At 40.0% G+C, this 14,601-nt stretch overlaps 1 protein-coding gene and 1 long non-coding RNA gene across 10 annotated transcripts in view; one reads left to right on the top strand and one right to left on the bottom strand.

Moving 5' to 3' along the window:
* Window positions 1-14,599, bottom strand: part of LOC125641798 (putative oxidoreductase ZK1290.5) — a 75,323-nt gene extending 60,724 nt beyond the window's left edge. For 5 of the 8 annotated variants that reach the window (XM_048862243.2, XM_048862242.2, XM_048862241.2 and 2 more), the window contains exon 1: window positions 14,430-14,598. In XM_048862243.2, the coding sequence (XP_048718200.2) occupies window positions 14,430-14,535 (106 nt within the window). In that variant the 5' untranslated portion in view covers window positions 14,536-14,598. Of the gene's footprint in view, window positions 1-14,429 lie in introns of all 8 variants that reach the window. The other 3 variants (XR_012669683.1, XR_012669682.1, XM_048862239.2) reach the window with 1 other exon arrangement.
* On the top strand, window positions 880-9,411 carry LOC125641800 (uncharacterized). 2 transcript variants are annotated; one of them, XR_012669684.1, is made up of 4 exons: window positions 880-1,037; window positions 2,280-3,128; window positions 4,269-4,397; window positions 6,949-9,411. It is a non-coding gene; the product is annotated as an uncharacterized LOC125641800 (long non-coding RNA). The 2 variants fall into 2 exon arrangements; XR_007358152.2 differs by lacking the exons at window positions 4,269-4,397; window positions 6,949-9,411 and having other exon boundaries at window positions 2,280-3,276.
* Window positions 14,600-14,601: the final 2 nt, after the last annotated feature.

Consider the following 14,601-nt stretch of genomic DNA (forward strand, 5'->3'; position numbering starts at 1 on the left):
TGTTGACAGGAGAGCACTTTCCCATTGGCATAGCGCATCTTCACCAGATGTGCTATAACGGCATAGCTGCATTGGTGCAGCTGCACCAACGCAGCGCTGTAGTGAAGATTTGCCCTCAGATGTTCTTCTACAAGATTCAGCCCATCTCTGCACATCAGCTAGCATTTCTCTAATCAGGACTTTTGAAAAGAACATATAAAAGCCACTTCTGCGAGTACTCCCCATAGCAACCATAGAGGCCCCGCATGCCTCAGCATTCTTCAGGAAGAATGCCTTCACTCACTGTCACTGGACGCTACTCAGCAACCACCAACCCACTAACGCAGTTCTGTTTTTAAAAGTCACAGTGTGATCCAGAGCAAGCAAAGACTTTTGCTGCAGGGTGACATGGGCTCTGATATGCTATTTGAAGTATCCAGCTTTCATATACAAATGTTTCTTCCTATTGCTCATAACCTCTTTGTAGAGTTTATCTATATAGAAGAACAGCTCTGAAATCAGACCTGGACATTTGAAAGGCAGGCTATGAATGTGTAATCCATGTAGAAATTTCATAAGATGAACTGCCGCACACATTTATTTAAATGCCTTTATGGACAGACTGCCAAATCTTGCAGCCTTTTCTTTCACTCAACACTTTCCCACCATCGTGAGAACTATTTCTCATTAACAACCAAATTGTTTTCAGATGCTCTGCTATAAGATGTTTCCTTAGAAACCATTTGGTAAAAGACTGTGGCTTTCTTCCATAGAAATCTCAAGCAGTGAAAAGGCAGATTTTCTGGCATAAATCAAATCCAATTTCTAGGGTTCACTAAACCTTTTCTTCTAGGAATAATGTTTTGTGACTAGATCTTAGCTGTTAATAGTGCACGAAGAATTGCTGGTGTGAGCCAGTTTTAAATGATTTTCGTTTTATTCCTTTTGTTAACTCAATTGAAATTACTTCCAGTGCTGCTTATACCTTGATGAAACTTTAACTTCATAACTGATAAGGATGATATGTGCAGCACACTGGCAAAAAGTATAAATTAACAGTAAGTAAACTGAACACAAATAATATTAATGTTTTTTTTTTCCCTCGGATACCTTATTTTAGGCTTTTAGTAAATCAACCTGTATTACTCTGATGAAGATCTTGTATGCACTTATATAAGCTGTTACCAAGTAAATTAAAAGAGATTAACTGTTGATCAACAATATTAGATTTTGGAATCCTTCTCCTAGTAAATGAGGCTTGTGACTTTTTGGGGGTGAGGGGGGAGGGCATTTCACATAAATGTATGAGGCAAATGTGATCAATCAAAAGGAGATAATTACCTTTGAGGACAAACATTCCCAGCAGAAATAAACTTTGTATGAGACTAACCATTTTACAGTATAAACTATGGATTTAATATTTGCATAAATGTTCAATGTATCATTTATTGTTATGCAGCTACAGGAAAGAAGGCAATATTTTTAAAAATATTGAACAGCTGCAGGAAAGAGAGTTGATTTAATATGAGGTCAATAATTACAAAACTAATATTTAAAATATCTTTATACAAAGAGAGTTAAAATCTACAATGCTAATATATCTAGATACCTTAGGAGCTGAAAACATAGGTACAATAACGATCATCATAGTATACTTGAGAGCTACTGCTGGTTTAGACCCCAGTTCAGCAAGATACTAAAGCTTGTGCCTAACTTTAACCACAACAGTAGTGCCCCTGAAGCCAATGAGACTACTCATGTGCTTAAAGTTAGGATGTGCTTAAATACTTTGCTGAAACAAGGCAGAGACCCTAATCTGCAAACTGATGCAGTGATGCAGGCTCTTAGACTCACGTGGAATCCTGCTGAGGTCCACTGGAGTTACTGTGTTTGGGGCAAAGATCTGCATCAGCACATCTGTTTGCAGCACTGGGGCCTAAAACTGAGCATTAAAGTTTGACAATAAGTTACCCTTCTGATTAAATGTGTTTTGTTTTTAGTTTCAAATAGGAAAACGAAAAGATACATTCTCAATGTCTCTAAGATGAACTACATTTTTCATACTTCCTATTACATACAGCCTTAGAATATAATTATGTACTAGAATGCAAAGGACTTCCTTTCATGCACTGAGTATAAGGAACTGAGCATATTGTATATGAAACTTCAGTAAATGTGAACAGCAAAAAAAAAAAAAAGTTTCTTCTCTGTTTCTTTAACGTATAAAGACTACCTCAAAGATGATTTGCAAATAACTCTTTTATCCTGTTTTTCCTCTTGCCTGTGTTCTGTATAATCAGGTCTTCATATCACTCTCTTTGCTGGAGGTCCTTAGCAAGAATACTAGAGGACCCGAAGAAAGTCTATGAATCAGCACCCCTTCTCTCTCAGTTGTGGGGGAAGAAGATAGATGAGAGACTGCTGCAGCTTAGGTTACAGCCTCATGTGACATCACTATTCAGCTCTTCCAAAGAACTTGCCAAGGATCTCTGTCAAAGAAGGAAGTGGGGGCTCTATACTCCAAACATGATATGTAAAAGGTGAAAAAAGGGGGCAGGACAGTGAGATGTTCTGTACCTCGGAGGAACACCCTGCACCCCCATGTTCATCCTTATAATATGATTGTGTGGTATCCAATGCAAATATTGTCATGTCAGGTGTCTTTGGAAGGCTCATGATGCACTGAGCATTGTTGTTATAGGTTGTAATTTTGTGTATATAGTTATGAGGCTGAAAATGTGTCCTCATGGCTTAAAAAAAAGCCCAAGCAAAACTCTCCAGGAACTGAGGGGCAGTTCACATCTCATCAGAGCATGTATGGGACAAACCCAGCCCAGCCTCACAGGAACAAAAGACACTGGCCTAGGCAGCAACAAAGGATCTGTAGGACTCTCGAGTGCGTCACCCCCCTTCCCTTGGTCAGTTTGGGACAATGATGAAGTAATGCTCACCTTACCCTAAAGAGGGAGAGGGGGCACAAAGCCAACAGGGAAGAAAGAACATGCCAAAAGTCTCTCCCTTTTATCATGCTGACTCTCTTTTCCACCTCCATCTACAGACACCACCACCAAGTGACTGAAGCGCTGATCAAAGGGGAGAGCCTGGCTGAAGGGCAACCAGCCAGCCTGTGGCGAGAAGCATCTAAGTTTGTAAGGGCACTGAAAGTGTTAAGATCACCTTAGAATGCGTTTTGCTTTTATTTCATTTGACCAAATCCAACGTGTTGTGCTTTGATTTATAATCACTTAAAAGCTATCTTTTTGTAGTTAATAAATTTGTTTGTTTATTCTACCTGAAGCAGTGCATTTGGTTTGAAGTGTGTCAGAGACTCCCTTGAGATAACAAGCCTGGGACATATCGATTTCTTTGTTAAACTGATGAACTCATATAAGCTTGCTGCGTCCAGCGGGCATAACTGGACACTACAAGACGGAGGTTCCTAGGGTTGTGTCCCGGACCAGAGATATTGGCTAGTGTCATTCAGTTGCACAATCCAAGCAGCGGCTGGCCAAAAGTGCTTACTCATGTAACTGGGAGCGGCTTACATGCTAGAGGCTATGTGTGAACAGCCTGGGAGTGGGGGTTCTCACAGGAGAGCAGGGTAAGGTGGCTCCCAGAGTCGAGGATTGGAATGACCTAGCAGATCACCGGTCCAGATAATACCAGGGGAACGTCACAGGCAGAAAAACACTTTTTTAAACAAGAAATTTTAAAACATCTTTCTATATCATAAAAGCACAGTGAACGACTAAAATTAAATATACTTGGTTTGTTTTACTATTCATTTCAAAGTTTTTATGTTTAATTCTTACCACTCCATTGCCCATCTGGAGATTGCTTTATATTTTTTCTTTTATGTAAGAAAGTTGTCAAAGAAAGAAAATACAAACTGGATTTTTATATTATACAAAACCACTTTCAGTTAAAATTACCACTGTTAGGTTAAAAATCACATATTTAAAATGTCTTTATCTATATTAATAACATTTTTAATTATGAAAAGTGATTGTTTTAAAAATCTAAATTTACTTTTCATTGTTAATGTTAATTGTTTACTTTTTGGACTTAACTAATCTTGGGCAATGGAAACTGACTATTTACTGGTGCTATGTTTCATTCAAGTGAGGATCACTTCACCACTGGGTGAGGGCGCAGAATTCTTACTGTCCTCTTACTGTATGGATGAGTGAGTACCAGTGTCACAATTTGTGTCCATGTCACATGAACAAGAAGTGCCAGAGAAGCCAGCATGAGAGTAAGCTAGTTAACTTTCTGCTGTTAAATTACAGATAATTTGTGGAGCTGATCATGAATTTGGACAAATGGAGAGACTGTTCTTGTAGCTAGGAAAGTGTCCACATGAGCCAGTCTTTGTAAAACAATGTCACGGTGGAAACAGAACAAAAATGAGAGCAAAGGTACTTTTAATACTATTTCTCCTTCCTCTTACTCCCCACTAGGTGGCAGCACTCACACCATATATTCTAATCCAAATGGAAATGCAATTGAGGGTGGGATTTGGCATTGAGAGTTCCAGGAGGGCCTCATGGATTTTCTTCATAAACCTCTTTCTTCAGAACATGGGTATGGGAATATGGCTGCAATCAATCAAGAGTCTGTAGAATTCACTTGGGGGGAGGGGCACGCTTGCACAGAAATTCTTGGCACTAGAATGAACTTAGTACAAATATTTATGCCTCCATTTCATATATACTGTAAATTCCCCTGTATTTTTTTCTCTCATTAGATCCAGATGTTTACCACAAATCTCTGAAAAATCATAAACTCATGGCAAAACTCACAATGGCCTCACCCACTTTTTGATCTTTCTTGTGAAAGCAAATCTACAAAGAGAGGACAGTTGTCTTTAGCACAAAGTGATTATCCAACTTTTGTTATACCCACTTCAAAGTCATTTTCTATAGCCTCATTTTCAAAATCAAGTGGTTTATATTTATTCTCAAATTCTCTTCCCATCATGTCTAAGGGAGTTTCCCAACTCTGTGTTCAGTTTAGTTCGGGGGCGGACAACCTGTGGCACGTGGGCCACAGGTTGCCCACCACTAGTTTAGTTGGAATTAAAAATTCAAAAACTGAACTATTCTTTCCAATAAACTGATTAATCAAAGTTACTTAGCTACTGGATGTAAATGTTGCACTACAGTTTGGTCAGTGCTTTAAACTTCTGAAACATTAGCTACATAAGAGTTGTTTGTGGCTGTTTTCTAAACTTTCTAATTCTAAAACCAGAGGGGGGTTAAACGTGACCTGCAATGAGGGAAAAATTTTATTTGTGTCCTCTATTTGTCTGTATGATATAGAAACAAGGCTTGATTAAAACTCCTTTTGTTTCTTTTTGATAACATCTATTTAACTCAAACATTTAATAAATATTTGGGTAGGAAAGGTTTTTTCTGTGAAAGATTTAGCAGTCCCCTACCCTTTCCGACAAGGACAGAGAAAGCCTCTCAGTTCTGTTCTCTAATTCTCCAGCGACTCCAACAAAAGCAGGGAAGGATAGCTTTGAGAGTACTGAGGTGTTTCTAAGAGGCAAGGGAGAGGAAGAAACAACTTCTTCCCCCAAATACAAGACCCTTCAGGCCTGTTTTATACAAAATGGTAGCAAAAAAATGAGCACATTTTTTTCCCATTTGCAGGTACCCTTTAAAATAATTAAATTGGTGTTTGGCAGGTTTTTAAAGTAAAGTAAATAAGCACCAAGTTGGAACTGGGTGAAATCAGGGGAAGTAATGGAGGGACCAGGCCAACAGTTTAGTTAGGATATAACAACATGCTCACTCTGTTACCCGAGTGCAAATATATCGCTGTCTGGAGAGTGGCCATGTTTTGAATGTATGTAGCAAGTGAAATATCTGGAGGGCCTCAAGGATCAAGTACAGCTTCTCTAAGTCAGAGCTACTGAACTGATGGATGAATGAGAGAGAGAGAGATTTGTAGACATGGCATTTAGTTCATCACAAGAGGCTATTAAGGAAACATGGTAACCAAGGGTGAGAAGTAAAATTCTGTCAAGATTACAACAAAAAACTGGTTGAGATAGAAAACAAAGAGAAGGAATAAACAGCTGACGCCATAGAGCTTGGTACCAGGAGCAATGTTCCATAAATTTCTTGATCTGAAAGAGCTGAAAAAAGCAACATCGCAAAATTGTGGATGACACAAAATTAGAGCCCAATCCTTCTGCCACTTCCTTTTCATTGGGAGCAGGAGGCGGCCCTTTCTTATGTTGGTCAGATTAGAAAGGACTGAGCACCTCTAAAAGTAACCTAACAAAACTAGAAAAATGAGTAACAAAACTGCAGGACAGAGTGTGGACACATGCAAGGTAATGCACATTGGAAGGTACAATTTAAAATAGTTGTATGCACCAATAGGTTCTGAATTATCTGTAACCTCTCACGAACAAGACTGAGATGTTATAGTGAAAGAGCAGTGATTGCTCCAGAAATATTAAGCATTTCAATGAAGGGAACAGAGAATAGTCCAGGAAATATTATATTGCCATAATGCAAACTGATGGTACTGTATGCCCTAACCTTGAATGCTGAAATCAGTGCAAGTTAATAAAAAGCATTTTTTTTTATTATCCAAGTCAGTGGATAAGACTAAATTACAGTTACAGAGATCACTTCTGTAGAATAAGGTGCTGGTTTTTTTTACAGTCACTTGCCTGGTTATGGCTACAATTTAAGTTGCCAATTTAAATACTGAAGTCAGGACATAAACAAATAAAGGTTTTTATAGCTGCTCACCTTGCAGTCAGTATATGCTAAGGTTCCATAGGCATTTTAAAATGTCCAGTCACCCCGTGCCATGTGGCCTCCTGACCAAGAGCAGTTTTGGTAAAAGAAAGCATAGCAGCAGAAAGGCAATGATCAGTTGCAGAAAGTGCTCTCTCAACCCCTGTTTGTCTCTCTCTTACTATTTGTTTTCTCTCTCCTTCTCCAGAAACATCATCAGACCTTGAGAACTTTACCAAGTTCCTAACTAGCCAGAGGCCAACACAAAAAACCAGCATGGGGTGGAAACTAACAAGCTCCACGGACAGTGTGATTAAAAAAAACATAGCTCTTCTGCCACTTCTAGTTACTGTGAATGGGAAAGGTGCTGTATTTCTGCCAGAATGGTGTTCTTGGACCCTGCTTATGGGCTCTTTTACATCAGCCTCTGGCTAAAAAGCGTCTTAAAAAATGTGAAGCTCCATCCCTCAGCTGCTCTTCTACCCCTCCAATTTCCTGGTTGCTGTGAGTAGTGAAGCACTGGTCTTTGATATCCAAAGTCCTCCCCACCTTCCAGTTTTGGGGTCCTCCTCCATCCTGAATAACTCAAGTGCCCGTCTGTGCTGCTTGCCAATTAACATGACTCTGGACACTTACACACTGACCCATAGGCTATGTTCATTTCCCTATGCAGTTTAGGAAAGCTTAAGTAGAAGCAGACACATTGGAGCAGTCTGTTCTCTGACTTATGAAGACAGCACTGCACTGGTTAACATTCAGTTCCACAAGGGTTAGAATTTATTTGTAATGAAATCTTAAATTCTGCAGAAATTGGCTTATTCACCCCTCCCCCCTGACCCCCAACTCACCAGGGAAAGTTCCCCACTCTCTATTACTGAGTGGATTTTTCAAGTCCTGAGCACCAGCACAGTTAAGGCGGTACCAACAACCCTTTACTATTATATTACGATTATTATTTATTTATTTGTATTGTGGCAGCATCTAGAGGCCCTGGCATGCATCACTATGCTAGGCATTGTATTTTCAGGAAATAGCAGCTTAGTCAATTTTTATTATATTTATATTTGTGGTTAAGTCTCATGCTTTTTTGCTTGAAGTGTTTTGAGGCATACTTAAGCACTTTTTAATATTGCCTTATTGCTTCTATATATTATAGGGTCCTCAAAATAGCTGGTGAGGTTGTAAGCCATTTTCTATACAGTGCTCTACCTAGGTATTTGGGTTGTATCAGAGAATCAGATTCCGTTGTCAGTTATAATGTTGAGAGACAAGGTGGGTGAGGTAATATCTTTTATTGGACCGGCTTCTGTTGGTGAGAGACACACACATTTGAGCTAACGCTTGTCTCTCTCACCAACAAACGTTGGTCAAATAAAAGATATTACCTCATCCACCTTGTCTCTCTAATATCGTGGGACCAACACAGGTACAACAACACAGTTATAACACTGTAAATCAAGAGTCACTCCTTTGAAGTCATATCTGACAGAAGTTATTGGCCCAGAGTGTTTCAAATTTAGCTGAATTTTCTTGCTTTTCTGTTTTGTTAGTCCCGGTCTTGTGGTTTCACTTAGGAAGTTCTATAAACAATTGTTTAGTACTTATTGAATGACAGAAGAAGCCAAACTATTTTGAAAAGAATACAAGGGAGTACTAGAGAGACTATGAACTGATAGATTCTTCCCCCAATCACCAGCAGTTCCAAATACAGTGATAAACAATTTGTAGTTTTGCAATCTCCAGCGGGAGCTGGTGGATGGAGGAAATAATTTCTGACGCAGTCAGAAATCTACATATTCTAATTACATTGGCGCGATTGACAGCAAAAGAGGACTGTCTGCATTAGTGCACTGTCAATGTAATCTCTAACTCAGTAATTAGGAACTTATTCTTCAATTCAACTATCACAGATCAAAGACAATGCTATGAGTTAAATAAAAAAACCCTAAAGCACAGGGAATAAAACGAGCCATTTGAATTATATAGGCTACTTCATACACTCTCTGTGCCAAGGACAGCAGAATCAAGCCCTTATTAAACTAAGGTTAAACAATAATAACACAGTGATTTTTAATATGCAAAATATTTCAAAAAGATTGAAATACATATTTTTAACTACTGATAAACACTGCAGTGATTTTAAAATAATTTTCTCAATGCTACCGCGTGGCTACAATTTTATAGCTGTGTCAAAATGTTTCTTGGAACTGTGTAGTAAACACTAAAAGTTTAAAAGAAAGATTCTGAGTGAAATCCTGACCCCATTAAAGTTAATAGCAAAACTCCCCTCGACTTTAATGGAGCCAGGATTTCACGCGCTGTCTCTGATAGCTCGCTTCTGAAGCCATTGGGCCTGATTCTGCCCTCATTTATACTGGTGTAAACTTAGGATAACTTCATTGAAGTCAGAAGTGTGTAAAACTGGTGAAGGTGAATCAGCCTCACAGACTTGAAAAGAAACTGTGCTGGAATATTAATAACTTCTATTCTATATTAGAGAAGTGGAAACCCCTTTTATTTTACAGCTTAATTACTTGATGGTTTCTGTTTGGCTTGATTCCAGTACCCCAGACAAAGAACACAAATGTTTTTGGTTTTGTGGGTTTTTTTTAAAATCACAGAGAAGCTGTAATATTTTACTGAAGTAGAATAAATAATGTTTCATGTGGAATGATTTGGAAAAGGTACTTGAGTTTTACAACATGCTGTCAAAGGAAAGAGGCTTTTGGAAAGGTCACAAAGGAGAAGGGGGAAAAAAAAAAAGCTCTGCAAATGATGCATGAAAGCGGATCTGACCTTAATCAAATGGTCAAATTAACTGGTATGCTTTACAACATACAAGAGCTCAGATTTAATTTGCCATAAAACGAGCATAAAAAATTAATAGTCATGAACAAAAATGTTTGAAAAATCAGGTCTGAGATTCCAGGCCTCCATGCTGGGGCGAGGAGAGAGAAATCCTGACTGAAGCGTAGCAGCAGAGCCACTAGACAGCATTTACTATAGCTTCAGGGCTGCAGTAACCCCTGCGGTTTGCTCCCCCTTTGTGGGATCTATTGGCCATGCCTCTGTCCCAGCCCATCCTTGCCCCATCCTCCCATCTGGGAAAGTTCATGCTTTTTGTATGTCAGGAAGATTGAAGTCCTTTATTTATCAACTTAATATGTACAGCATGAGCAGCTGCAGTGCAGGATTACTCATGCTCTCCTACCTACATGTTGCTACGCTGACTTAATGGAGGGACAATCTTTAGGAATAAGAGGGTAGTTCAGGCTGCATGTCAGTTTAATGCTTGGATTCTGCAGAACCATCAGCCAAGGTGCAAATTCTGATGGCTGTGAGTGGGAGATATGTTATTGGGGCAGTGGAGGTGCCAAAAAGAATGTTCTAATCCAAGAGAAACTTATTTTTTCAGGATATTTCAACTGCGGTTCAATGAACAAGAAAATCCTTTTCTCTAATTCTCAAAGAACAGAGGAAAGGAATATCTGCTTTGCTCTGCTTCGCTGATAAGAAAGAGGGAAAACCTTTCTTTCAAACTTTATGGAAACTCTGATGCCTGAATAAGCATAGCAGGGGTATATTCCGGTTAGTTTGTATTCTCAGCTATGCTGATTTTTATGAAGCAGTTTCTCTGACACACCACTGGTTTGATCAAAACAGCTATTATACAGTGTCCAGATAGGTTTCTACCCTTTTTCATCTTTAAGTAAACAAAGCTCTCTGAAGTGGTTTATTAACCCTAGTGTCGGATTGTTTTCTATGCTATCAATAATTTAGATTTTAATTTTGGTATTGACAAAAATATGTTTTCATTATCATTCTCCTATTTTCAGGCACAGAATGTGATTTTTTTTGAAGAAACATGTTTTCATAAATAACAATTATTATTAAAAATCCTAACTTACTCACTTATCATAATCTGACTATTAATAAACTACTAGTATTTGGCCCACTGGATGAATGAACAGTGCAGCCTCAATCCTGCACAGTATTATATGTAATTCCAAAAGTCTCAGAATAAGGCATTAACTTACTAAAGCACAAAGACGGGTTTGATAGAATAAAAAGTAAGGCTGTAAATATAGCAAATGACATCTAGTAGCCTTCAGCAAAAATATTTGTACAGAGAGCCCAATCCAAAATCCCATTGACTTCAGTGTGAGTTTTGCCTGTGACCACAATTTTGCATATGGATCCCCATGCATGAACCCTCATGCCTGACAGTGGTATCTATGTTAAGTTTGCAGTATCAGGCCAAGAACTCCCTTTACAATCACTGGTTGCAATGTTGCCTTCTATTGTGATTTTCTATACTCTTCTTAAAGCCCTAGCTCCCGGAGTTATTTGATTATATGAGAATCTCAGCTTTCAAAAATTTCTAGCCTTCATGGTTGCAGAGCAAAGCTAGAGAATATGACTGCTGAAGACTCAAAAACAGAAAGCAAATATAAAACCCCTCCATTCTTTTTTTAAAGCTTGTGATTTTTAAGCCTCCCTCATGACTCTTGGGGGCCTGACTCACGATTTTTGAACATTTGTGGTTGGCAATACCATGCTTGTATTACAGAATATATTCGTGAGACTTTTATTATGCAACACCATCCCCATCAATGACACAATGTTTACCACAAAGCTCCTGGCCATAGTATTCGTAAATTGGATTTGAACTATGTACTTTAAGCAGATAAATAAAAGTGAGTAACTTTTTTTAATGTCAGGTTTCAGAGTAGCAGCCGTGTTAGTCGGTATTTGCAAAAAGAAAAGGAGTACTTGTGGCACCTTAGAGACTAACAAATTTATTTGAGCATAAGCTTGAGCTGTAGCTCACGAAAGCTTATGCTGAAATAAATTTGCTAGTCTCTAAGGTGCCACAAGTACTCCTTTTCTTTTTTTAATGTGGTGATCCACTTCATTGTTTTCATGCACTGACTAAACAACCACTGAAAAATTTAGCCTAACTTTAACCCAGCAAAGAATATTTGTTTCCACTTTCATGAACCCTCTTTACAGTCCTGCAAATTTATGCATGTGCCTAATTTTACGCACATGCATAAGTCCTGGATAAACAAAGGATTTGCAGGATTGTGTTCTTGATCCTTAGGCACCTGCGTTATGCCTCCTTGCCACACTTCCACACTTTATATGTTAGGAATATTGAAGCATTACTCTCCCCCATCCCACCCTGCAAACTCATGCCTATTTCCCCTTAAGTTTCCCAGAAGAATCAATCCTTCATGGATTTGTTGTTCAAACCAAAGGACCAAACTCCACTATCTGAGTACCGTACAAAACTTCCATTCAAGAGAAGGGGCAAAATTTGGGCTCAAAAGTGGTAGCAGCGAGATGATGACTTAAACTAGGGTGGACTGATTATGTATATGACTTTCTTCCATTAACTAATTTTTGAACATCCAACTTCCTTATAGAAGGGATCCCTTAAATAGTATATCCACATAGTTTTTTGGTGTTCTTAAATCTTAGAATTTTTGTAAGTGGCTTTCTGTTTCTGAATTTCTGATTCCCCAGCTGAAGATTAGGAACATCATTTGGGATGATCTAAGAGCAACACTGAACATTAGGGCTGGCCGATATTTCTTCCACTAGAAATTTAGTCCATCTTTTAAAAAAATGAATTTTTGGGAATTTTGTTTCAAAATGGCAGGACAATTCTTTAGTTTCCCACCCTAATTTGTCTCCACTGGAAAAAAAGGGGGGAGGTAAAAAAAAAAATAGTGTGTGGGGGGAAATAAAATAAGTAAAACTGGAAAAAAAATCAAGAAGTGCTCTGTATATACACCTGCCTGCAATCTCTTCAGTTTCACTTTGGCTATTGTCCTTACTAGTAAATAAATACCCTTTTACAAAATCTGGGGCAGAATGTGCATAAAGGGAAGGAAGAGTGAGTATCTCCCCAGAGCAGTGCATGAGAGTGATATCATCTTGCTAGGGTCTGAGGCAGGAAGTGCAAGTGACTATCAACGAAACAAACTCACTGTATACAAAGTTCGGTCAAATATGCCAAGGCTCCCAAGTGAAAAAGAGCACAGAAAGAAATTATAAAATATTTCTATTACAGTAACCTTAGGTGTTATTTGAATCAACAGCATACTTGTATCAAAACATTGATAAGTTTATTGTATATCAATGGTCAACCCTCTATGCATTTGTGATACCTTACAGTATTGCCAACCCTAAGCACTGAAAATTAATCAATCACCCCGTCACTCCCTCCCCCGACAAAAAATCATGAGATTTAAAAAAAGTAGATGAGTTATTTGCCTTCTGCTGTCTGAACCTTTAGGATACACAAAGGTCACATTTTTAAATATTTGCCTGCAGCCATGAGGGCTAGAAACTTACTATACTTTATGTAAAAAATGAAAGCTGAGATTCTTGGGGAGACTTCTGAATCCAGCAACTGGAGCATTACGAAAAACACCTAATATTGAAAGACCTAAGGTAAAGTAACAAGAGCTGGCAATGTTGCTTTAAACAAATTTGCTGAAACCGGAAAAAAAAAATAGTCAAGAAAGATAAGTCAATTGCAATTTTTTCCCCCTGATCTCTAAGAAGAAGACACACCTGCTCCACATTTTCCCTCATTCTGCAGAGGTGGATGGGTTCTAGTTTTATTTAATGTCCTATACAGAATCTATAAGTACATAGGTGCTGCACAATAGTAATTCAAAATTTACAAATGCTGAAAAGCCATCTTGTTCTGGGGCCAGATGATTTCACTGTGTGTGTTTCACTGTGACATTTAGGACCAAATTTTTATAGAAGAAGGACTGAAGTCTCAAAACTGCACCAGCAAATGCACATGCCTTTACAGTGACTGAATGTGCAAGACACGTAATCACACATGCAAACAGGTACACAACCAACTAGCCATTTATGCACACAGTTACCTGATTTGCATGTGCAATTAAGGGTGCACCCTTGCGAGTGAACGTAGATGCTTTTTGAAAACTCACCCCAAAAATCTCCCTTCTTCCAACCTGCACAAACTCAGATCTGCCCCAAATCTCCCTCAGTGAGGAATACAGTGGTTACCTATAGGCAGTGTTTACAGTCCTCACTTCTGGGGAAAGCAGGGTTTGGTAGGAAAGCAGGGGCATATTCATGCAGTGGCACAGTCTCTCTCTATGAGAAGAGGAGGGTGCATATTTCAATAAGGCCTGTGATACTCTACCTTGGTCTTTCTGGAAGCCTCGCTACAACAGTGGGCTGGTGTGTGGTGTGACACGGGGTGGGGCAGAGCAGTGACACAGGCACTGGACAGTGGGCTGGGGACTCTGTTGTTACAAGGAGACTGCTGGTGCAGGGCAGCGACACAGGCGGGGGGTAGCACAGGCTGTGCTAGGATGTGGGACGGCTGGTGCTGGGCAGTGACACGGGCACTGAGCAGTGACAGAGGCACTGGGCAGCAGGCTGGGGCTGTGGTGTGGGTAGGGCAACGGCACAGGCACTGAGGTGGGGGGTGTGGTGGGGCCTAGGGAGGCGTAGGATAGGGCAGTGACACAGGCACTGGGCAGCAGACATGGGGCCACCGTGTGCTATGGGTAGAGCAATGACAGGCCCTGGGCTGTGGCGTGGTAAGGGCGCTGGGCCGGGGCAGGGCCACGGGCGCTGGGCTCAGCCCCACCACCAGCGCCGCCGGCTGGGGGAGAGATGCAGGGCACTTACCCAGCCCCAGCACGGGGATGTGTAAGCCATTGGAGAGGGGGAGCGTGGGGAGACCCAGCGGCGCCCGCTCAGGCGCCCAGGAGGCCATGCTGAGCCGGGTCCCCATCAGACCGCCTCCTCCGTCCGCGCTAGGCAACTGTCTCCAAGCCCCCGTCTCCTCCTCCCCTGCCGT

Source organism: Caretta caretta, chromosome 8 (genome assembly GCF_965140235.1).
Source record: "Caretta caretta isolate rCarCar2 chromosome 8, rCarCar1.hap1, whole genome shotgun sequence".
In the NCBI taxonomy this organism is placed as follows: Eukaryota; Metazoa; Chordata; order Testudines; family Cheloniidae; genus Caretta; species Caretta caretta.